We start from the raw sequence: 23,754 nt of genomic DNA, 5'->3' as shown, positions 1-23,754 counted from the left end.
TATATATGATTTGAACAGAAAGAAAAATCAGACAAACAAAACACTGAAAATCTGACAAGGAATAACAAAGCTATGGCATTTTAAAGATTTGCATTATTCAATTGAAACAGTTCCAGTCATGTCTTCATGAATATTCAATGAGCAAACTAATGATGTCATATCCCCACTTGTTCTTTTATATTTTATTAAATGAAATTAGGTTTTAATCATTTTTTTTTCTACCAAGAACTAAAAAATTGGATTGACAACTGATATAAAGTGCATTAGATATTCATTGCTGCAACTTATTTCAATATAATGGAGACATATCATTCACACATGTATAAAAAATAAACCAGTATTATTAAATAACATAAGAAAAAGGAAAGTGGGATGTGACATGAGCCCACCTAATGAATATTCATGACGTGCATATAACTGTTTTTACTAAAAATATTGCTGAAGTTTAGAATTCAATAACTTCATTATTTGTTATCCAATTTTGATGAAATTTTCATCCTTTTACTCTGTGAATTTTAATCTATTTATTCAGATACAAATATTTTCAGCCCTGATTATCCCTTTATTTACTTTGACAAACCACTGGCATAATGGAATTTGAATTTGACTAGTATTTGTCTCAGATAGTTCAAGGGTACTTATCCCCTTTGAGAAGATATTAAGAACTGCCCTTTGATCTGCTATATATTCATGTCAGACAGTGAGTGAACAAACAAAATACACACAGTGTATATGGCTTCTATCATGGTTCGCTATCTGGGTGTAAATAGCAGTGAGGCAAATTAAGCTTCCCCCGTTGCTATGGTGATGAAAAGGGGTTGTCATGGTTATGAACGCTATTGGGCCATAAGTGAGTGCTTGGGTGCATGAGGCTGTATTGAAGCTTTTGAAGGAGGCTGGGGTTTTATTTTAATTGAATTTCAGGGAGGGTATTTGGTTGATTGATATTGTTCAATTTTAATCAAGTGCATTATGACTCATATTTTATTTAGTGAGAATGAGGGTAGTTAACGTAAGTGTGCACAACATGTAGGCCTACAAACTGTATTAAAAAGCTAGAAGTAGTCTGCAAATAATGTTATTTTTTGCTGGTTATTTGGTTTTGGGTGGGAGCTACACATATTACAAATTTGACTGTAGTGTAGTATTTATTTTCCATTTTATCTTGAGCTTTTGCAATGTAATAGCTCAGGTACATGTGTACATTGTAACATGTGTTTATTTATATTGTAGCCTATATGAGCTCATGACAAAAATTACAAATTTTCTGCAGTCTATAAAGTAACAGATCAAATATTACTCATTTCCGATTCTGATGTTTGTGTTTTTTAATACTGGTATACATGTATGTGACATACAGGTCAGACAGGGTAGGAACAATTTTTCTTTTCTTTTGGGGTTATTCTTTCAAACTTGGGGGCTACTCTTTTGGGTTGCACTCCACCACACAAAACAATTTGTTAATTAATGTTTTACAAATCTAGCATAACGGTTTTTAGGGATATATCTGAAATCAAATGGGCTGTAATTGGGAAAAATTGTCTACTCTCCTGGGTTATTTCCTAGACTGTTTATACTTGATATCAGTGGCCAAGTGTTTTTGTGTAATAGGGTTGACTGAGGCAAGGGCATTGATCAAAGAAGGGATGTTTTGTTGAGGCTGACTGTCTCCTCATTGTATGGCACTGAATGAATGAAGACTCTGAGGGGTCCATTTGTATTCAAAGAATCCATTGTGGGGGATCGATTGTCTCTTTCAACTCCCATACTTCACCAGTATACTTGTATGTACATGTTGGAAGAGATATTGAGCTATCTTTCCAGTGAGTCAGTACAGGGTACTGCCTCTTCTTTATCATGATTTTTGGTTCATTGTACACTGTAGAACTTTGGATTCAGGATTCTTCATTGCCTACTTGTACTGTATGATCAAGACTATAACACCTCAACGCATCATGTATACATTTATTCTCACTCAATTTTAACTTTTACTCTACATTATTTATGTACTCATGTACCTGTGCATGTTACAAATTATAAAGAGTAGAAATCATCTTTATTCTTGGATGTTTAGCCTCCAGTAAATTTGTGTGTTTTGATGGAATCACTCCCAAGTGACCTATAATGACAATAATTGACTGTGATTAGTAACGAGTCAAGGATGTGTGACTACAAAGATTCACTTCTGATGCCATTATTCAGAACTTAAAGAATGATGTGTTGGTTCTTTATTTCAATATTTTTTTATGATGCATGAGTAAGGTTTCATTTTTTTCAGCACTCAACTGCATTGTGGGTTCACTCCTGTGTTTATTAATACAGTATGCCACCCCCTTCCTCTTTGTTTAGTATAAAGGTTTACCTTTCAATTAAATTATGAAGGACTACAACATATAGCCTATACCCGTAAGTTGTAGGATTTCAGTTGCCAGTTCCTTGGTCAATATCATGTTGACCCAGACACACCCAAATCAAAATTGAAATTATGACTTTAAAAAAAAATTCCTGTTTGTAGGTCTGATCTTTCAGAGATAAAATCATAATACTATGGGGACTCAGAGCTGAATATCATTTCTTTATGATTTAATAAAAGAGCAGTATATAGAATTACAGTGTAGAAATTGGAAATGAACAATGATAGATATTTGGGGGATGGGTTATTGAATAGCAAAAACAATGATTTTTAAATTGCACCACCAGTGTCAATTTCATGTACATGAAGACATGTAAAAAGCTTCCTTATGCCAGTGTGTAATACATAATGTTCAAATTCCATGGTGTATTTTGTGTCCTGTATTGTGGTTCATTCTCTCAGAAAACTGATGTTTGTGTTATGCTGTTGTACATGTAGTGTTGATATGTACAAGACATCATGTATTCATAACCTAGCAGAGAACATTACTAGCAGACTCATGTTTGTATTTTCATGATCTAACCTCATCATTTGCATTTACCAGCTTGTGTGGTCAGCCAGTGAATATTTCCCATTACTCATCAAGAATAATCTGAAATAAACTCAAAACCACCTCTGAATGCTTCTACAGTACATGAACCAGGATGATATTAGACCCCCCCCCCCTCTTTTTCTTCTTGAAGCAGTGGATATTGACATCCTCTATCATTCACCATCAATATTAAAGTGAAAGGGATAAGCTTCTTAAAATTGACATTGTAGGGGATCAACAGGTAATTCTTCAATGAATGGTTATTACATTCAGTAACCCTTTTCAGGAGACCCACTCCTATGGGGGTAAAGGATATACCCCTTTTCTATTCATTCATGATAGTAGAGAGGGGCTAAGCCTCTTGAACTTGACATCTTAAAGAGGATCAGTACACTATAGTAATCAGAAGTACATATATGTGCCTCTTACACCTGACACTCACTCTATGGGTCTATGATCAATATTGGTGTAGTGTACCTCCTCCATTCACTCATGCCTCATGGGTGATATTTTAAATAAAAAATACTCTGTACACATGTATCTATTCCATCGCAATAGGGTAACTTATTTCATTCATTCATATACAGAAGGGGGATATTTTAATCCATGATCAAGGGGGATTAAAAGTGCACCTCTACTCTATTCATGTGGAGCGTTGTGGCCCAGTGGATTAGTCTTCGGACTTTGAAACAGAGGGTCGTGGGTTCGAATCCCAGCCATGGCGTAATTTCCTTCGGCAAGAAATTTGTCCACATTGTGCTGCACTCGACCCAGGTGAGGTAAATGGGTACCTGGCAGGAATTTATTCCTTGAAATGCCACCGCGCTGTAAAAGGCTGCGGGGCTAAAGCCAGGGTAATAATATCCAAGGAAGCGCATAGGGACGCATTTGGCAGTGATATGTGCTATATAAGCATGTTGGTATTTATTTATCAAGGATTTCAGAATTCACTTTAATATGAACTTGCACCTCACCTGGGTACTCTGCGTTGAATGAAATCCAAATCCCAATATATTGTCTTCACATTTGACAGGTACTTACATCCAAAGATTGGTAGGCCTAACAATTCTTGCTTGATTTCTTTAAGATACTATTCACCTATCAAAGAATAGAGAAGACACATGTATCCTCTTTTAGCTTCATTAATTTGATGAACAATTCATTTTACCTTCATACAGGTCTACCTCTTTTGTTGGGATGATCATAAGAAGACCAAAGAGTAAAGTTCTTAATAAAAAGGAGACAGTGACCCTTTGACATCCTGGTTCATTGTGTATAGTTTATTCAAGGTTTATTTTATAGAGCATCTATAGATAACAACATCCTGTTCAGAGAAATCCCATTTCTATTATCCATATATATATAAGCCCTTCATGTGCCTTCTCACATTTGCTCCAGACCCTTGCTCAGTGGAGGACATGACTTGTATCAAGGAACATTTAAGGAATTATACTTGCAATTGGATACATGTATCCATCCATCTATTTGTGATAAATGCAGCTCCAGTTGGAGTTTCTAGTTGATGTGAAGTGAATTCATCATGTGTACACTGATTTCTTTTAATTTCTTTTGAGGAACAAATCAATTTCACTGCTTGTAGTTCCATTTGGAAAAAGTAAAGCTGAGTTATCAGAACATATTTTATACTTGTTGCAAAGAAGGCCATAGCATCAGACTTGGGTAAAAGTACAAGGTGTGTAGACCTGTAATCATTTTTTTTGTTATAAACTTTTGGAGCCTATTTTTGCAATTTTAATGGTGTAGTTATTTTCTGTAATATACACGTACAATAGATGCCAAGAAAACCAATTTCATATGTGAAAATGCACAGTAAAAACTGGAGTTAACCAGTGTACATAGAGGACCACACCAGTTATTTTACACTGGTGTTAAATTGACAGTGTTAGTTTAATACCTATATGGTTTATTACAACACCTTTGGTTGTTACATTTACACTCTTTGATGTTGTATTCAATCTCTAGGGTGTAATTTTAACACCTCAGGTCGTCATCCTTTATTAACACCAACTGGTGAAAGTATTAACCACAGTTTTTACAGTGTGGATGGTAAAGTCTTCTTTCTCATTGTTTTACATACATAACAAGAAACCAGAAAGTGAACATATATTCTAATCAATACTTGCAGCGCAGAGTTTGCTCTGTAAACCATGGTTTCCATGGCAATGCGTGAATCACAAAGAGATCGCTAGATGCTGAGAAACAACACCCAGCAAGGGAATTAATTATTTTTGTTCTTAAACTGTGTACATGTACAGTGAATGAGAGGTACATGGCTTAAAAATATACATGTAGTGTAATCCAGATCTATACCCCAATTGAATATTGCTACATGTAGGATGTAATGAATTTGTAACAATGTTTTTCATCCTTGATTAAATATTTCTTTTAGAAGATTACTTACATGTACATGTTTTTACTTATTATCTTCCAAATGATCATTTAAAATTTATGATTTTTTTTTTACTTAACTTCACTCTACACAACTTTAGGATGTGTTGTACAAAGTGAGTCAAGATAGAATTGCATACATGTAGTATGCTAAATTTTCAATTCAAAAATTCAATTGAGATGAGTCGAGGGAGATTTTTTTTCCACCACTGCATGAATATCCTATTATTGGATGCTGAATTACAGATGACAATTTTAATTAAAGAAGTAACTACATGTTCCTCTCTGTATAAACCAATATTACTTTGACTGTATTTTTCGGCAGTGCTGTTTAGTAAAAAAAAATGTATTCAAAGTAAACATACATGTAATTTGCTTTTATATTGACTCTACAATTGAATTTATATCAGTTCGATAATCAATTGCTACACATAGTTTCCTTTTTTAGCTTATCCGGCCCGAAGGGCCACATGAGCTTATGCCGTGGCGTGGCGTCCGTCCACAATTTCAAAATGCTTCTTCTTCTCCATTTCAAGTCCGATTTCAATTCTGTTTGCTTTATGATAGCACTAGGTGGGGGATTCAAAACTTCTACACAGAAGTTTGAAATTCATTAAAAATATGCTAATTTATGTGCATTTTTCAAAATTCACAAAAAATGCTTCTTCTTCTTTATTTGTGGACCGATTTTGAATTTTTTGCTTCCATCTGGTAGAGCTTCATGAGGTTCACCAAACTTCTACACAGAAATTTGAAATTTTGGCTAGAACAGTTTTTATGCTGATTTATGCAAAATGAATTTATGCATATTTTTAAAAATTCACATAAAATGCTTCTACTTTATTTGTTGACCTATTTTTATTTTTTTCCTTCCATCTGGTAGAGCTTCATGAGGTTCAACAAATTTGTACACAGAAATTTTTAAATTTGGAGTAGAAAAATATTTATGCTAATTTGTGCGAAATTCACAAATCACAGAAAATGCCTCTTCTTTATTTGTTGACTGAATTTCAAAATGCTTCTTCTTCATTTCAAGTCTGATTTCAATTCTGTTTGCTTTATATGATAGCATTAGGTAGGGGATTCAAAACTTCTACACAAATTTTTGAAACTCATTAAATATGCTACATGTACATGTAGTTTATGCGTATTTTTAAAAATACACATAAAATGCTTCTTCTTTAATTGTTCACCGATTTTGATTTTTTTTTCTTCCATCTGGTAGAACTTCATGAGGTTCACCAAACTTCTACACAGAATTTTGAAATTTTCAGTAGAAAATTATTTATGCTAATTTATGTGAAATTTATTCATAAATCACAGAAAATGCCTCTTCTTCTTTATTTGTTGACCGATTTTGATTTTTTTTCTTCCATCTGGTAGAGCTGCATGAGGTTCACCAAACTTGTACACAAAATTTCTTAATTTTGTATAGAAAATTATTTATGCTAATTTATGCAAATTTTTTTATAAATCACAAAAAAAAAATTTCTTCATTTGTGGATCAATTTCAGTTTTGTTTGCTTTATATGATAGCTCGAAGTGGTGATACAAAATTTCAAAACAGAATTTTGAAACTCATTAGATATGCTGATTTATTCATATATTTTCAAAACTCACAATAATACTTATTTATTTGTTGATTGATTTTGATTATTTTTGTTCCATCTGAGAGCTACATGTGGTTCACCAAGGTTCTACACAGAGTTAAGAAATTTTGACAAGAAAATTATTTATGCTTAATTTATATGAAATTTATTCATAGATCACAAAAAATGCTTCTATGTCATTTCTTCATCAATTTCAATTCTATATCCTCAATTTATGTCACCAATATAATTCACTACAGTGTCAACTGGGCTGAAATTAAAATTGTGTTAAATTTCATTGCGAGATGCCGGATGAGCTCCACATCATCGATGTGCTAGTTCTTAATTATCAACAACAAGACCTCAGTCTCATTCATTGCATCTTCTGACTACTGTACACATTTAATAGTTAATACAACTGAGATAATGTAGCCATTAATTACCCTCGGAATTAAACGTAGCAGCCAGTCACAACGTCAAAGTTACATGTACTATTGTCAAAGTCTTTATGAAAGGCACCCCTGATGTTTAAAAGTCATGCATTTAGTCACTGATTGCAATTTAAAGAACTATACACAGTCAGTAATCACTTGACACTAATGATTGAAGAACCCCCATTCAATTTACAAAGCATACACCTTGCAATTAGGCCTTGAACTCCCTCTGCAAAGGCTGTCACTTCTGATTTGTAATTGAGGCCATCAATCTAAACAGTATGGTCTTTATGCTGAGTGGTTCCACATCCAATAGCAAAACATGCTGTATTACTAGTCTATGCTTTCAAGACTCTTATTTGTGGTTCCGCATCTTCAGTAGAGAAAATGATTGATGACTAGTTTGTGATCTATTAAGACTTCATCAGAGCTGCTAATTTTAGGGTTTTATCCTATTTTTTTTATTTTTAAAGTGAAAGTGGCAATAAATACTAGTAGGATTTTTGAAAATTGCCAAATTACGATTTTTGGTACCGTATGTTCTTTTTTTTTCTTTCCATATTCTAATGAAAATCAGGCTTGAAAATAGGATAAAAATATATGAAGAGCGGGTGAACATAATGAAAGGTTTAGATTTGTTAGTAGTTATACATGTAAGCCTACTTTGTAGATGTAGATACAGTGTGCAGCAGGTGTACTTCCATTGTACAAATTTACTGATTCATGTAATATGTGAAGATTATATCCACCCAATGACTCATGCACAAAAATAGGTTTCTTGAAATATGTCCGTAATCTACCAAAGGAAGCTCCGCCTATGTACAATTTGGTTTCTCCTTCTGCAAACTACGCATTTTCCCCCTTCTCTTGTTGTAAAGGTCCTTATTGATTTTTTTTTCTACACTTCCACCTGCCTTTATTCACCAACACCTGACAGTTTTCCTATCTGCCTCCTCTATCTCTCTGTCCGTCTTTCTCTCTCTCTCCCTCCCTCTCTCTCTCTTTCACTATATTTTTCCCTTATTTTTCATTTTCTCTCTTTCTCTCCAGTCTCCACTCCCTCTCTCTTACCTTTGTACTGTACCTGTACAATAATGTGTAATATAATTATTAATAAATGATATATAGATTTATATCGCGCACGTATCCACCTTGCTAGGTGCTCAAGGTGCTCCTATATTACCCCGCTTAGCTTGTCTACTGATGCCAGTGCACACAGCTTTTGGAAGAATTACTTCCGGTACCCATTTACTTCATCTTAGTTGAGTGCGGCACAATGTGGGTAAATTTCTTGCTGAACAAAAAACATGCCATGGCTTGAAATCGAACCCATGTCCTTCAGATTGAAAGACGAGTGTCTTAACCACTAGACCATGATGCCCCCACAAATTATTAGACAAATAATTGATCATCTGTATTTGTCATTGTTTTTCATACATGTATGTTATTTTTGTTATTTCTAATGAAAGTTAGTGTTTAGAAACATTGATCTATGAGAATGCAAAATTAGACACAGGATAAACTGATCAAATCAAATGCTTGTGAAAAAAATGATATAGGAATAAAATGTGATTAACAATTTTGATTATTCCTATTTTCCTAATTTTCTTTTCAGGACTCTTTTAGACATTTAGAGGCTGCTCCTAATGACCATGACTTTAATACTCCAGCTCTGCTAACTCTTGATTTCACACATCGGATCTAAGCGGCTCTAATGTGAAGCCTGCCCTCAACGGTTGGATCCCTGGCATGTGACTCATTGGTCAAGATGCCCAGTGGAGACAAGAAGCACCGACACACAGAGGTCAAGAGGTAAGGGTCATCTATTGAATACTCTCTTTTCCTAAATTTGCAGGAGGTCTACCTCACAAAATCTGAGGTCCTCTGTAGTCTGATATAGGTTATATGTCAAAAAAACAATAGAAGTACACAGCCTTCTTCAAACATTTTTAAAAAGTACAGTACAATATACAAAAACAATTTGAATAGTTTTGAAGAAAAAAAATATGACAATGACAGAGAAGAAGAGAGTAAAGTGGGCCAGGTCTTGCAAAAGAAAAAAATCAATTTTGTTGCCCAGAGGCATGCAAGCCCTTCACAGTATTTTGTTATTTTCATCTTGTTGCTAAAATGGTGTGTGATATTTACTGCAAAGTTAAAATACAGCTTTTAGGAAGGGCACCATATATGCTAAACTGGAAATGTTATTAACAATTCCAGAAAAAATTATCTGCATAAGTGTAACCTCTGACTATTAATAATCATTTGACACATATACCCAGGATATATATGTAAATTAGAAAAAAAACTTTATTCATGTTAGGGGTAATAACTGGGGAAAAAAATACACATTTTATTGTATTTTTCAATCATTTTATGAAGGAGGCATGCATTTGTACTTGGAGTTGGATTTTTGATCAGACATAATGTACATACATGTAGATTGTAAAATGTTCCGTTATAAAATTTCTTTTCTGTGAAATTGATGAATCATACCTGATCTTTTGACACTTTTCTCCGTCTTTGTGGAAGTGCTTGTAATCAAATTCAAGAACTGCAATTTGATTTGTAAACTTTAATATGTTTTATTGCTCCCTGCCCCAGTATAATTGCACTTTACCTACTATGCTCTTAACTCTACAATTTTATTCTCAATAAATATGTCACGGCCAGATCATTCTAATATAATCAAAAGTGACTTGTACATATTACAAGATTAGTCATATAATTTATGCTTGTGCCAAGATGTGAACGTACATGTAAAGTGCTACTTTTACTGGAATGCAAGAATTACAATATCTGTTTCTGTTGATCTTGGCAGCCAAGCTTTCTGCTGCATTTTCAGGAGATAGATACCGCTCCTAAATTGATTAAATGTCTTATACATGTAGATAGAAATGCAGATAGATCTTTCTAACACCACATATCTATTCTGTTTCTCTAACCCTCTTATCTTTTCCACCCTTTTCACATTCTCTCCATCTTAATTCTCTCTCTTTCTCACTCCCCACTCTCTATATCAAAGGCATTTTTATACCTTTCTCCACTTTTCATTGAAAATCTCATCCTGTCTATATGTATTTGGTTCATAATATTCATATCGGGTATTTCATAATTTGCAAGGTATTAGAGGGTTGTACACGTGAGAAGGATGGCATTATTTTTTCGTCATATATCCTACTTGCAATAACTACTTTAAATTGAGTTAAATACATGTAGGCCTAGATGTATGCACATAATTTTCCCTTCTAAATATTCCTGTTATTATGAAACCATGTGATTTCAGAATAATCCTTTCTCTACATTCTCCATTTAAGCTAGGAAAGTGATATCTACTGTTTATTGTTTTTCCAGGGACAAGGAGTTGGATAAGCTTCTACGGCTTCTTAGTACACCAACAAACAAACAGCAGGTATGGTGTAGATGGTAATCTTCATCATTTTAAGTGCCCTATATAATAGTACTCTCAAGCATCAGAACTCTATTGAAATTTTGAGTACAAAGAAAAATACGAGTACTCAAATAATAGTTATTTCAAGTATTTCAAACTGTATTTCAAATACTCAGTAATAAAGGAAAAAAACCCTGAATTAATCTGTATAGTGGCATGTCATTGTGGTTAAAGTTGAGGCAAGTAAGATCCTGATTTGAAACCGTTAATGGTTGTTTTTCCACCCTTTCATAAAGTTGGGAAAATAATTAATTATTCTGAAGGGAAATTATATTTTGAAATGGGAATGGTTTTGAATTACTATACATGTAGGCAATTTTGGGTATATTTTATGATGTCAGTCTCAATGTCTGTGTCTAAATGAACATGTAAGTAGTCATTCACCCACCCCTTCTATAAAAGAAAATTAAAAGAAAGACTTTTAGACCAAAAATTTTATCTAACAAGGATATAGAAAAATAGTATACTGTGCACTCATTCTAGTTTATACATGTAACATGAATTATTCATTAAGAAGTGAGTTTGTTTTAATAAAGATTTGTATAAAGTTGTTCCTATTTTCTGATTGAATACTTCACTGATACAGCTACCTCCCTTAGACTTTGATGCTAGTAATAACAACAATAACAACAACATTCCCGATGGCAAACTCCTTGGCTCGGCCTCCATGGTTCCCAACTCTCCTCCTAATGGTAACAGTCAACAGCATCAGATATCTGAAGCATCAGCCTTGGAGAACTTTAGCTCCAAGTATCAGACAGAGAGGAACTTCAGTGGTCATGTTTTCAGCAAGCAATTTGATCAGGTTAGTCTATGAATAAATGAATACTCCAGAGTTAGGTTTAGTTCATTTGAATGAAAAGAGCATTGAAAAAGCAAAATGGGGAAAACTTATTTATAAGGTCTGTTTTTGAAAACCCAAATAAGTTCATCTTTATTGACTCCATACTTTGGCCATGTATGCTTATTGTCTTTTTTTTCTATGCTTGTGGAGTTTACAAACATTAGTTTTTTTCAACCTCCATTTTGAATTTTCACTGTATATGTCGATTTGAAAGTGCATTAATTGTAGTCAACTGGTCCATACATGTATATTCATAACAATCATTTATTGTACCCAGTGTGGTATATAACAGAATCCTTATTTTTACGCATATTTCTGTGTCTGTTAATTTCCTCAGATTTTCTCAGCAATAGTCAAGCACAGATTATGCTGCTCGTAAGTATTGATATGGTTTACCAACCATCATTTTAATTATTTTATCATGAATATACAATTGACCACCTTATAGCTCATAACTGCCAAAAAATTAATGAGTATTTGATGCAAATAACAAATTGGGTGTGTAAAGAAATGAAAAGAAAGGTTTCATTTCTCTAGTTGCATTTCTTGAGCTACAAATTTACGATCATTTTATATCCCAATTCTTTTGTGTGTAAATATGCATTATACTCTAGTGTTTGTATGTACATACATGTACTATTCATGCATGATTTTAGAGTTTTTGCTTAACAATGTTGGGAAGAGATTAATTCCACTTCTATAATTTCCCAAAGGATTAAAAGGCATAATAAGATAACAGCGTTCAGTGGTATAATGATTTATCACTGACTTGTATTACAGTTTGATTTCTTGTTGGAATTAGTTTCCTTCGTGTATCCCTTTTGTTAAATAAAAGATGAAAATGGGTCAATTCAGTGGTCCATTCATGGATCTGAATCATTCTAGCCCATCCTAACATATAAAATGAAGAATTTGGTTTGGATTTAATTTTCAATTTAGGGTTTGAGGTGAGGATTTTGTGAAAGAATTTTTCCTATAAAGTGAATTTACATATTGGATTTGCTTAAAGTGGAATATGACAAGCAATATTATTGGTTCAGGTCAAGAAGGAGGGGGGGGGGGGGAAGGATGGCTGATGCACAGTCATATTTAATTCATTATATTTGGCAAACATTTTAATGATGGATATCATTAAAATGGAATGAATTATTAATATGTGATAGATGTTGTCAAAATCTTCAAAATAGAATTTTGATTATACATGTCCCTAAATGAATACAGTTGTTTTAGGGAAACAAATATTTTTTTCTGTTGTGGGGAATTTCAAATCAACTTGAAAGCCCCCCAATTAAGGCAAGTTATTTATTTTCATAATTCATAATCTTTTATTATTTTTTTTTAAATATTAATTAGCTCGAACTGTCACCAGGCTTTTTCTTTTTTCTTCTGTACTTCTCCATAATCAGAGTTGCAATGTTCATAAAATCCTCTCATAATTGTTTCCATTCACAGAGAATGGGTAGAGCGAATACCTACAGAGCACATTGTCAGAGTTCTGATTGTCTTGAGACTATTCCTACGAGACCAGTCGTACCAGAAAACACTGTTTGAACTAGGAGGGGTCAAAGTACTTTCCCAGGTACAGTATTTTATCATTTACTTTTGTTGTAATTGTTGATGTTTTTTTATAATTATTATAAGTATTATTATTGTTATCATCATTATTATTTTTGTTTCTGACAAAACATATAATTATGTCATATCTCTTATCAATCTTGTAATAGAAATTACTGACAGCGACGGAGAATTATCTGAACAGAGGTGATTCTGAACCATTCATGGTGGATATACTCAAGGAAATGTCAAGTAAGTTCATTGGTTTATATCCACTTGGTCTAATAGCAGATGGTCTAATTCGCAGATCATCTAACACCATCATGGATTAGGTAACTTGGTATACCCTTAATTTGGTTCAATTTTTTTTCTGTTTTTTTTTTTTCAACCAGCACTTGGTCTCTCATTTAGTTTAATGCACAGATGGTCTGACTTCCAATCTGTTGACTTATTATTTTGCACTTTGTCATATAAAAATTTAGTTCTTAAAGAGCTAATCTAACTATATAGACTAAAATGTAAAACGGAGTGGATTGAAAACATCCCTGTTGAATTGACAAAATGTATTGTAAAATTCAAATGATTTTATGTAATTTTTTATTACTGTATTCTTTTATTACTGTATTCACTCATTTTTAGATAAAATAATTGTTTGTTTGTTTTTTCTCTGTTGGACTGGATGATCTAAGTTTTCCCTTTTATTTCAGATATTTTTCAAAAGTTGTCTGGCGATGTGAAGCAAAGGGATTGGTTAATAGCATGTGGAGCACATAGGGTAAGTCTATATTACTCATTCAGATTTGGGGGGGGGGGGCGTCGTGGTCTGGTGGTTATGACTCGTCTTTCAATCTAAGGGACTTGGATTTGATTCCCAGCCATGGCGTGTTTTCCTTCAGCAAGAAATTTACCCACATTGTACTGCACTAAACCCAGGTGAAGTGAATGGGTACGTGGTAGGAAGAAATTCCTTGATGCTTCAGCGCCTACATGGCAGCACAGCTAAAGGTGTAATAATAGCCTCACTTTGTATCCTCAGGCTAAAAGCACTTAATAAATCCAGCTATTCTTTTTTTTATTCCTTTTTGTTTTTATTCATTCTAATGTTAGAGAATTAGATATTTACAAAGTAATAATGTGGTACAACTTTGTTTTACATTGAATTAGTTAGAATTTCAAAATATATTTTGAAGCATATGCTTTGTAAACAAGCATGGTATGACACAAACAAATAGTAGAATTAAGTAAACTTTTGTGATAAGATATGAATGTTAACATTCAAGGTAGTAATCATCAATGAGCAAGAGAAAATTTTATACTGTAATTGCTTCGTTGATAATGTTGTAACAAACTGCTACACTCTTATGACTCTGCATTACTTACATGGGTACTGGCAGGAAGTAATTCCTGAAAAAGTTGCAGGAACCGAAAGTGGTAGACTAGCTTTGCAGGGGCAACATAGGAGCACCTAGCAAGGTGAACACATGCGCTATACAAATCCTCCATCATTATTTTTATTACCACAGTTAAATAGGTTGATGAATAAAACGATTACATGATTTGATATTTTTGTGTATGTTTTGTATTTTCTTGTGTTATTCAGCCTTTAGTAATGTTACTATCAGCTAGTGATGTCATGGTCCTACACTGTTCTCTGTATGCTCTCATAGGCATGGCACAGAGGTAAGCCTTTACTAAAGTGTTTGAATGGTACTGTCTAACAAAGAGTTGCAATAGATTATCCATTCAATCTCAAATTGAGATTGATTGGCCCGTATTCTAAAGTCGGGTTTAACTTAAACTCAGGTTTAAAGTTGTGGTTTAAGTATGGATAGCCAATTGTTTCCTAAATCACCACCAGTAGAGATATAATATTCCAGCTAATTTGGCTCCCAAATCATTCATTATTGTCTAGGAAGTATAGATGATTGTCTTCACCATTGATGAATGAGGAAAGAGCACAGTAAATATAAGAAACATACAACTTAATAAAAGTTTTGACACTTTTGGCTTCCCATAATTTTAGCACAGAGTTAGACCATGGTCTAAGTTAAACCTGACTTCAGAATATGGGCCATTGTGTTTATGTAGTGAATTTTCTCTCAAATGCAATTTGAGTCTAACTTGAATCTATTGCAGGTCTTTGTAATACAAGGTCCTGATCCTCGTCAAGGTCAGTCCAATTAATGGGGCAAAACTAGGGACAAAGCTGGAGCATAGTGTACATGCTTGAAATGTGTGAAAACTACAGCTATTTAGATCTCAGATTTTGAATTATGTCACTGGATGTTGATGTAATGATGGAATCTATCCTGTTCTATTCCAAAAAATGTGATATATTTGCTCCTCTCTCCTGAGACTTTTCTGAAATAGATTGGTGAATAAAATAATTGACACATTGCCTTTCAGACAACAGTTCAGACAGATGTTTTATTATCCAAGCTAAAAAAAGGGAAAATGATTTTGTTAAATAGGGGGTAGGGATAGTATTTATTTCAAAGATAGTATGCCTTTTCTGTTATGAATAAATTGAACTGAACTGTACTGATATATATTTTTTTTTTGGGGGGGGTGTTATACATGATTTTAATGTCATCTCTCCTTTTCTGCGTGAAAGTTCTAAAATACAATCTAATATTTGTCATTCAAACATACTTTTATAAATCAATTGAAAATATGTTATTTGTATAGAGTATTAATCTTGATATGTTCTTGATGATCTCTTAACCCTGTTTAGCCCTGATCCTAGAGCAGTGATAGGAGAGCTATACTGTGTAGAAACTCTTCTCAGGATATTACAAGATTATGATATCCTTTCTAAAAAGTAAGTTCCAAAGCAATTTTTGTGATATTCTTATATTCTTCTGAATGTGATTGCACAAATTTGACCATATTCCTTTTGATATTCCTACTTTTAAGATTGTGATATTCTTTCAAAAAAAGTATGTTCCCAATCATTTAAGAAAGTATATATTTTTGTTCTCAAATGAGTAAAATTAAACCTACTTTCTTGTATTTATTTTATTTCTATTTATTTATTTATTTATTCATTCATTTATTTATTTATTTATTTATTTATGTATTTATTTATTTATTTATTTATTTATTTATTTATTTATTTATTTATTTATTTATTTATTTATGTATTTATTTATTTATTTATTTGATTGATTGATTGTGAAAAGTTCTTACTGTAATTGTATAATAAGACAGTATTCCTACCTGAGGTTATACAGTCACTGTCACTTAGTTTGCTCTAAAATATGACTAGTTTGCAATATTTCCAGGAAACTCTTTACATTTTGATATTTGATACAGAGGGATAAGATATAAATAGTAAAAAACTTAGCACTCATAGAATGACCAGCTGTCCTCAAAAAACACTTTTTCTGTTTTCATAGAATTATGTATCCCATTGAAATATATACTGTATATGATATACACAGGTTCATAATAACCAACTACTTTCAAATAAAGACAACTTTTCTAATTTCCCTGGATGGTCTTTATCGACAGTTTTTAGTTTGATAGTAAGCAGCACCCAATGATTTCGGATTACCAGGATAAAAAATAGTATTAATGTATAATTGTTTTCTCTCTTTTTGTTTAGACTTGCTGCCAGTCTGCTGAAGGTATTATGTATTGAAGAACAAGTGAGAGAGCAGGTGAAAATATTTGATGGCATGCCAATTCTTCTGAGTATTCTCCATTCAGACAACATCAGTCTACTCTGGAATGTGGTATGTAACTCATACTCAAGGCTTTGTATATGATAGAACAGGGTCTAGTTGCATGAAAGTGACTATTATGGTAACTTTGCCATCCAATGGTAATTACTATGTTAATGATGTTCAGCCAATCAACATCAAGGAGCCTATAGAAGTCACTAATGGATGGCAAAGTTACAATAAATTATCTCGTAGCTTTTATACAACAGGGCCCTGGATCCCAGGTCAAATTTTGAGTTGTATTTATCATGATATATCTACCTGAAGGAATATTCATGTTATATAATCTTCAATACACATATCTTTAGGATGCTTGTCAATTCCATCCTGTTATGTGACCTTGCCAAGCCGAGGAGAAGGATAAATAGATAATAATTAGAGTTAGGATTAGATATAAGATTAGATTAAAAATAGAATGAGAATTAAAGCCTGAAACAGAATAAGCATCAGAATTAGAAACAGAATTAAAATCAGAATTAGAATCAGAATTAAAATCTTAATAAGAATCAGTATTAGAAGGAGGAACGAGAAGGGGTGATGGTGGGATAAAATGTCTCAAGATGGTAGTCTTTCAACATAAACAAAAAAGTTTTATCGCTGTATTATTATTAGGCATGATGCTATTTTAAATAGATACTTTTTAAATAAAATCTGTACTTACTATTAAAGGATTATAGAATAAAGAATCTTTTTTTTATGTTTGAAAGTTGGTTGACCAAAATAGATCAGGTTTATTTACTCTCACTTCCTTATAAATACAATCTGTATTCTACACAGATAACACTGGAGATAAAATAGAACTTTATCCTCTTATTTACTATAGAACATCCTTTGTCTTGAAAATAAAAAACAGTAATCTGATTATCTGATGGAGCTGAATAGACCTTTGTGCATCCTGTTACCAAAGTCTACCAATAATCGTTAACGTCTTTTTTTTTCAGATAACTCTCCCACTCTCTGTCAAATACACATTTGCCCAGGATCAGGAGATACTGACTTATGTAGTCTATATTCATGTTCAGACATGTTTTCATTAACTTTGGCCTTGAACAGAACAAAAAAAGAAAGGACACGAAAGAGTGACTCATTAATGCCTGTCTAAAGGTCTTGTGTGTACACAAGAAGTTTGTGTTTGCTAAAATAAATTGTGTTGACTGGTCATTATTTGCAAAGTTCATTGTGCATGAATTTGTACTTTTGAAAACAAGTGATCCTTCTCTTCCTCCTCCCCTTCCACCCTCTCCCCTCTATATATTTAAAGTGCATGTGTGTCTCTTTCTCCCCTCCTACTCTGTCTTCATAAAGTAGTTCATAAGTTAGATTCTACAAGAGAATATATCATAAGTTTTTTAATCACTGATGACTATTTTACTTGATTTTTTAGGCTTTGATTTTGTGAAATTATTTACAAAACTGACTCCAGACTGTCAAAAGCTACTGCATTATTTGTACCAATGACTTACCGTTGGTCGGTGAGGAGTCTGTTTTATTGGAGTGACTGTTGCAATATAAAGATGAATGTGTTCTTTATCTTGTTGATTAAAATCTAGTTTTTCCGTTTGTTTTGAAAGGTTTGGTGTATAGTACAGCTATCTCAAGACCAGGATGCTAGCAATGATGTCAGAAGTATGGGGGGAATACCCCTTCTTCTGGCACTCTTACAGTAAGTATTGTATGATAACCTATCCAATTTTGTATGCAAAACAATGTTAATGTCGAGAATTGTTTCAACATACATTGTTTCTAGTAAACATTACCATAAATGTATGTACATGTATGTATTGTCAAAAGTTGAGATTAATGATTTTCTCATTTGATATGGGGCACACATATTGTGTATATATATTTCATAGCAGATATTTGAAAAGCATTTCCCTATTCCTAAACAGTTTTTATTGTCTCACCTGCATAGCAGAGTGAGACTATAGGCGCCGCTTTTCCGACGGCGGCGGCGACAGCGGCGGCGACGGCGGCGGCGGCGGCGTCAACACCAAATCTTAACCTGAGGTTAAGTTTTTGAAATGACAGCATAACTTAGAAAGTATATGGACCTAGTTCATGAAACTTGGCCATAAGGTTAATCAAGTATTACTGAACATCCTGCCTGAGTTTCATGTCACATGACCAAGGTCAAAGGTCATTTAGGGTCAATGAACTTAGACCATGTTGGGGGAATCAACATCAAAATCTTAACCTAAGGTTAAGTTTTTGAAATGTCATCATAACTTAGAAAATATATGGACCTAGTTCATGAAACTTATACATAAGGTTAATCAAGTATCACTGAACATCCTGCATGAGTTTCACGTCACATGACCAAGGTCAAAGGTCATTTAGGGTCAATGAACTTTGGCCGAATTGGGGGTATCTGTTGAATTACCATCATAACTTTAAGAGTTTATGGATCTGATTCATGAAACTTGGACATAATAGTAATCAAGTATTACTGAACATCCTGTGCAAGTTTCAGGTCACATGATCAAGGTCAAAGGTCATTTAGGGTCAATGAACTTTGGCCAAATTGGGGTATTTGTTGAATTACAGCCATAAATTTGAAAGTGTGTTGGTCTAGTTCATAAAACTTGGACATAATAGTAATCAAGTATCACTGAACATCCTGTGCGAGTTTCAGGTCACATGATCAAGGTCAAAGGTCATGTAAGGTCAAAGAACTTTGGCCACGTTGGGGGTATTTGTTGAATTGCCATCATATCTCTATAAGTGTATTGGTCTAGTTCATAAAACGTGGAAATAAGAGTAACCAAGTATCACTGAACATCTTGTGCGAGTTATAGTAGTTTTCAAAATCAGCACTGCTGCTATATTGAATCGCGTGATGCAGGTGAGACGGCCAGAGGCATTCCACTTGTTTGGAATAATTAAGAATAATTACATTCATTACCCCATCTCTATTTTCATACTATATTTCCTATAAGTTTTCATGAAGAACCTTTTATATTGGAATGTGTATATAGATTCTAGATGAATACCCAACCCTAAGCATATCAAATCCTTGTAGTTTCTTTATTGGATTTTAAAAAAGTAGAACAATGAGAATACATGTTAAATGCTTTGCCAATATAATTCTTTCAATCGTTGTGTAGTTTAAACTATGCACGAGCATTTTAAACTCATTCCTATCTTTCAACACATTGCAGCTTTCTTGTTATAATTAATTGCATAATCTGTATTTCTATTGTTTTTCAGTGATCGTGAATTCAGTTCTGATAGGGGTTCATCCCATGCCTTGGCCAGTGCTAGTTCATCAGGCAGACATCACTCACTACCATTCCCTCTTCATGATAATGTAAGTCAAATTAAACAAGTTCTCCTCAAGACGTTGAGTTTGGTTAGAACTTTTCAGGACCAAACAAGACCACAAAATAATACATAGTGTACTGTGAATCCTCTACATTGATTCATTCAGAAACATTCAGAAGTAACGTAAATCATCTAGATTGTCAATATCTCCTGAAAAATTATTTAAAAATTGTTTTCCTTGATTTGATCAGCCCTGCATGCAGATAAGATTTACGATTGTTAATGAGAATATTTGTTATTTAATTATGCAAATGAACACTGCATGGATACATCTAACATGATCATTAAATGTTGGGTCATTTTAAAAATGTGGGAAAGTAAGAACTATGGTTCCTTTATAACATTGACTTTGAAGCCTGTGAGCAAAATTAAATGTACTGTCAAAATTAATGCAGTACATGTATCTATATGATTATTGCAGTAATATAGCTCTGATGCTTTTAGTATTAGAGTTTTGTAATCATCAACTGAGAGTGAGATTCATATATATGCACACAATACATCATACATGTATGTAAAGGTAGCATACTGGATTTCACAGATAGTCCTAGTTTGTAAGTGATTTTTTTTTACAACTTCAAAATTCATAATTTTCCCATTTCATCTTTATTTTACAGGGAGACATTCAACTGGAGCATATATTATCTCTCAAATCAGGTCAGTTGATTGTATACAACCACGTATCTAAAACTGTATCTTAACATTATATTGGTACTCTTTTCAGATCAAATGAAAAGTCCATATATAATTCATTGTCATAATATTTTCTTTCATAAATTATATGTGTATGAACTTCATTACATTATCTTAATGAGATTACATTTTGTAAAGTGGGTGATGATATATTTGTTGTTGATATTCCATTTGGTAAGACATTTATCTGCATTTGCCGCACTTGACCCTTGTGTAGTAAGAGCATTCCTGTTAGGATTCAGTTTTCAGTGCACAGACTGCTGCATATTGCCAACAAACTAAAGGTGGAATATGAATAGTGAAAGTATTTTAGAACTATTACAGGAAGTTCATTTCTAATATGATGTGTGATAGATGAGAGCAATCATTTGTTGATGTTATTAGCAATGTAATTTATCTGAATTTTCTCTTGAATTTCTTCAAATAGCATGTTGTGCAGCTTTGACTGAACTTGTACACAATGACACCAATGCTCAGCAGATCGTACAGAACAATGGTATCTATAGCGTGGGTATGCTTATCTTTCCTCAGAAGACTTCTAAGAAAGCTGAAAGCGAGGCTGTTCAGACTTTACAAGTAAGTCTGAGATTAAATGTAGTTTATTTTATCTAGTGTGAACAACACCCTAACTGTAAAGACGGCTTTTAGTCTCTAATAAGCTTTGAAGTTCTAATTGGTATGTGTATGTACCACATCTTTGGGAGCATTTTATGAAGGTTTTTTTCAATGGTTTTTGCTGACAGATATGCTATAAGCTACTGCAAGTCCTTGCATCTGAATCTATAGAGTAATATATAGTGCACCATTGAATAGGAAACTAGATAAATCGGCGCCTCATAAATGCTATATATTATTATCATTATTATTGGCTTAGAGTAAACTAGTCAGTGAAAGTCATGGGCAAACCTGTCAGTTGTTCACCATAGGAGTCTCAAATCTCCACCTTGTAATGGCGAGTGTACTGCCGACAATAAGAACCATCCAAGCATTTATTTCTAAATGTAGGGATCCTGGATAGAATCATTTCTGCATTCATGGATTTATTTCTCTGTCTTTAGCTACTAATATTGGCATATTTTTAATGCTAAGATATTGAAGAGCAATGAAATCTAACACAATCCTGTTTATAAAAAAAATATTTTATGCATTTTTCATTTCTCTTCATATTCACAGAGAAATTCTTTCCGAACGCTAAGGTTTCTGTTCAGTATGGAGAGGAATCGTCGTCTTTTTAAACGTCTCTTTCCACCAGATCTTTTTGAGAAGTTTATTGACGTTGGTCACTACCAAAGAGACATCAGTGCTTATAACAACCTTGTAGAAGCACTCTCTTCTTTACCAGTAAGTACTAGTATACTAATGGATGATGATGATGATGAATTTTAATAATTTTTCAAAATGTATGTTTTGATCCCTGGCCACAGCACCTATGCCCTTGAGCAGGGCATGTAATCAACATTGATGTTTTATCTTATTCTGAAATAAATGGAAATGCTATAGGCATAGGTTCTAATGTGTGAACTACATTTCCATACCTGATGTAAACATATTTGAATTTTGTTCTCTTTATATTTTTATATCAGGCTGATCTCTTAGACACTATCAAGGTTAATTTTGAGGAGACGAACCAGAACAAGGAACCAACCCAGTCCGTCTCAGGATATCTAGTCTATGAACATCTAGGAACTGGTGCCTTTGGTAGTGTCTACAAGGTGAACTTATTATATTACGCCAAACGTATTGATTTGTTTGAGCAGTTGGGCTCCTAATTAGACCCTCTTTTGGCATAGAATGATAAATAAATCTTCGGACACAAAACAAAATAAATGACAACAGTATTAAAAAAGTCAGAAAGTCCTCATCCAAATTAAAGATTGTGCAGGACCTGTCCTTGAAAGCTTTGCTTGTATTGCTTGTATTGTATTCCTCCAGATTTTGAATTTCAATATTATTTAGTTATTTTGAACTTGGGCTTTACTGGAAAATGATTACGTGAATTATTTGAGAGAAAGGATATGTTAACATCTAACTTCATCCTGTTTGATGCAAGTGTTGTTAATAAACTGGAATCTTGAAGCACTCTCCAAAAAAGTGTTTAAGTTGTTCTGGGAGGGTTGTGCTGTGTCAGGTGCTGCCAGTGCTTCAGGTGATGTGATGATCCTGTGGTGGTATTCTTGGTGCACTATATACAGTGTCTTAGCTTCAGTGTGCAGGTAGTGCATTTGTATCCCTCTCTTAACTTCTATTACTCAATCATTTTTCAGGTGAAGAAGAATGCCGGTGGCAATTTCTTGGCCCTGAAGGAGATCTCATATAACAATCCAGCCGTGGGTAGAACAGCCAAAGAGAAGGAGAAGAGTATTGAAAGTATTATTAGTGAACTCAGTATCGTCAAAGAACATATGAGACATCCAAATGTTGTACGCTACTACAGGACGTTTACAGAGCGTGAGTGTAAAATAACTTTCACTATGGTAATGTTGTAATTATTGAAATATGTATACTACTACAAAACGTTTACAGAGCATGAGTGTAAACACAACTTTACTTCCTTCTTGTACAGTCCTTGTGAAGTATTTTTGTAAAAAAGGCCTTTAGTGTTGTAATATTGTAATGAAATTTATTGGAATCATGTATGCTACTACAGAACGTTGACAGTGCGTGAGTGTAAACAAACCTTTCTTCCATCAAGTGGGGGTTAGACATACAGAGAAGTTGGTTGTTTTTATGGGATAATCCCTTTGTGTCTGTATAATCAAGTAGTTAATCTGTAAATGATATCACTGAAA

General features: G+C 33.5%; 1 protein-coding gene across 1 annotated transcript in view; it reads left to right on the top strand.

The window, feature by feature from the left end:
• The first annotated feature begins 1,775 nt into the window (after nt 1-1,775).
• The window catches only part of LOC129275157 (serine/threonine-protein kinase Nek10-like), a 37,774-nt gene continuing 15,795 nt past the window's right edge, over nt 1,776-23,754 (top strand). Inside the window, exons 1-18 of the mRNA XM_054911943.2 lie at nt 1,776-1,838; nt 8,993-9,189; nt 10,732-10,789; nt 11,415-11,633; nt 12,010-12,047; nt 13,125-13,251; nt 13,397-13,478; nt 13,934-14,001; nt 14,827-14,906; nt 15,961-16,047; nt 16,834-16,963; nt 18,523-18,614; nt 20,159-20,258; nt 20,890-20,929; nt 21,393-21,541; nt 22,139-22,306; nt 22,549-22,677; nt 23,230-23,413. Coding sequence (XP_054767918.2) covers nt 9,146-9,189; nt 10,732-10,789; nt 11,415-11,633; nt 12,010-12,047; nt 13,125-13,251; nt 13,397-13,478; nt 13,934-14,001; nt 14,827-14,906; nt 15,961-16,047; nt 16,834-16,963; nt 18,523-18,614; nt 20,159-20,258; nt 20,890-20,929; nt 21,393-21,541; nt 22,139-22,306; nt 22,549-22,677; nt 23,230-23,413 — 1,795 coding nt within the window. The 5' untranslated portion in view covers nt 1,776-1,838; nt 8,993-9,145. The remainder of the gene's footprint in view (nt 1,839-8,992; nt 9,190-10,731; nt 10,790-11,414; nt 11,634-12,009; nt 12,048-13,124; nt 13,252-13,396; nt 13,479-13,933; nt 14,002-14,826; nt 14,907-15,960; nt 16,048-16,833; nt 16,964-18,522; nt 18,615-20,158; nt 20,259-20,889; nt 20,930-21,392; nt 21,542-22,138; nt 22,307-22,548; nt 22,678-23,229; nt 23,414-23,754) is intronic.

The sequence above is a fragment of the Lytechinus pictus genome, chromosome 13, assembly GCF_037042905.1.
Source record: "Lytechinus pictus isolate F3 Inbred chromosome 13, Lp3.0, whole genome shotgun sequence".
Taxonomy (NCBI): domain Eukaryota; kingdom Metazoa; phylum Echinodermata; class Echinoidea; order Temnopleuroida; family Toxopneustidae; genus Lytechinus; species Lytechinus pictus.
This window is presented reverse-complemented; position numbering and strand designations above follow the sequence as displayed.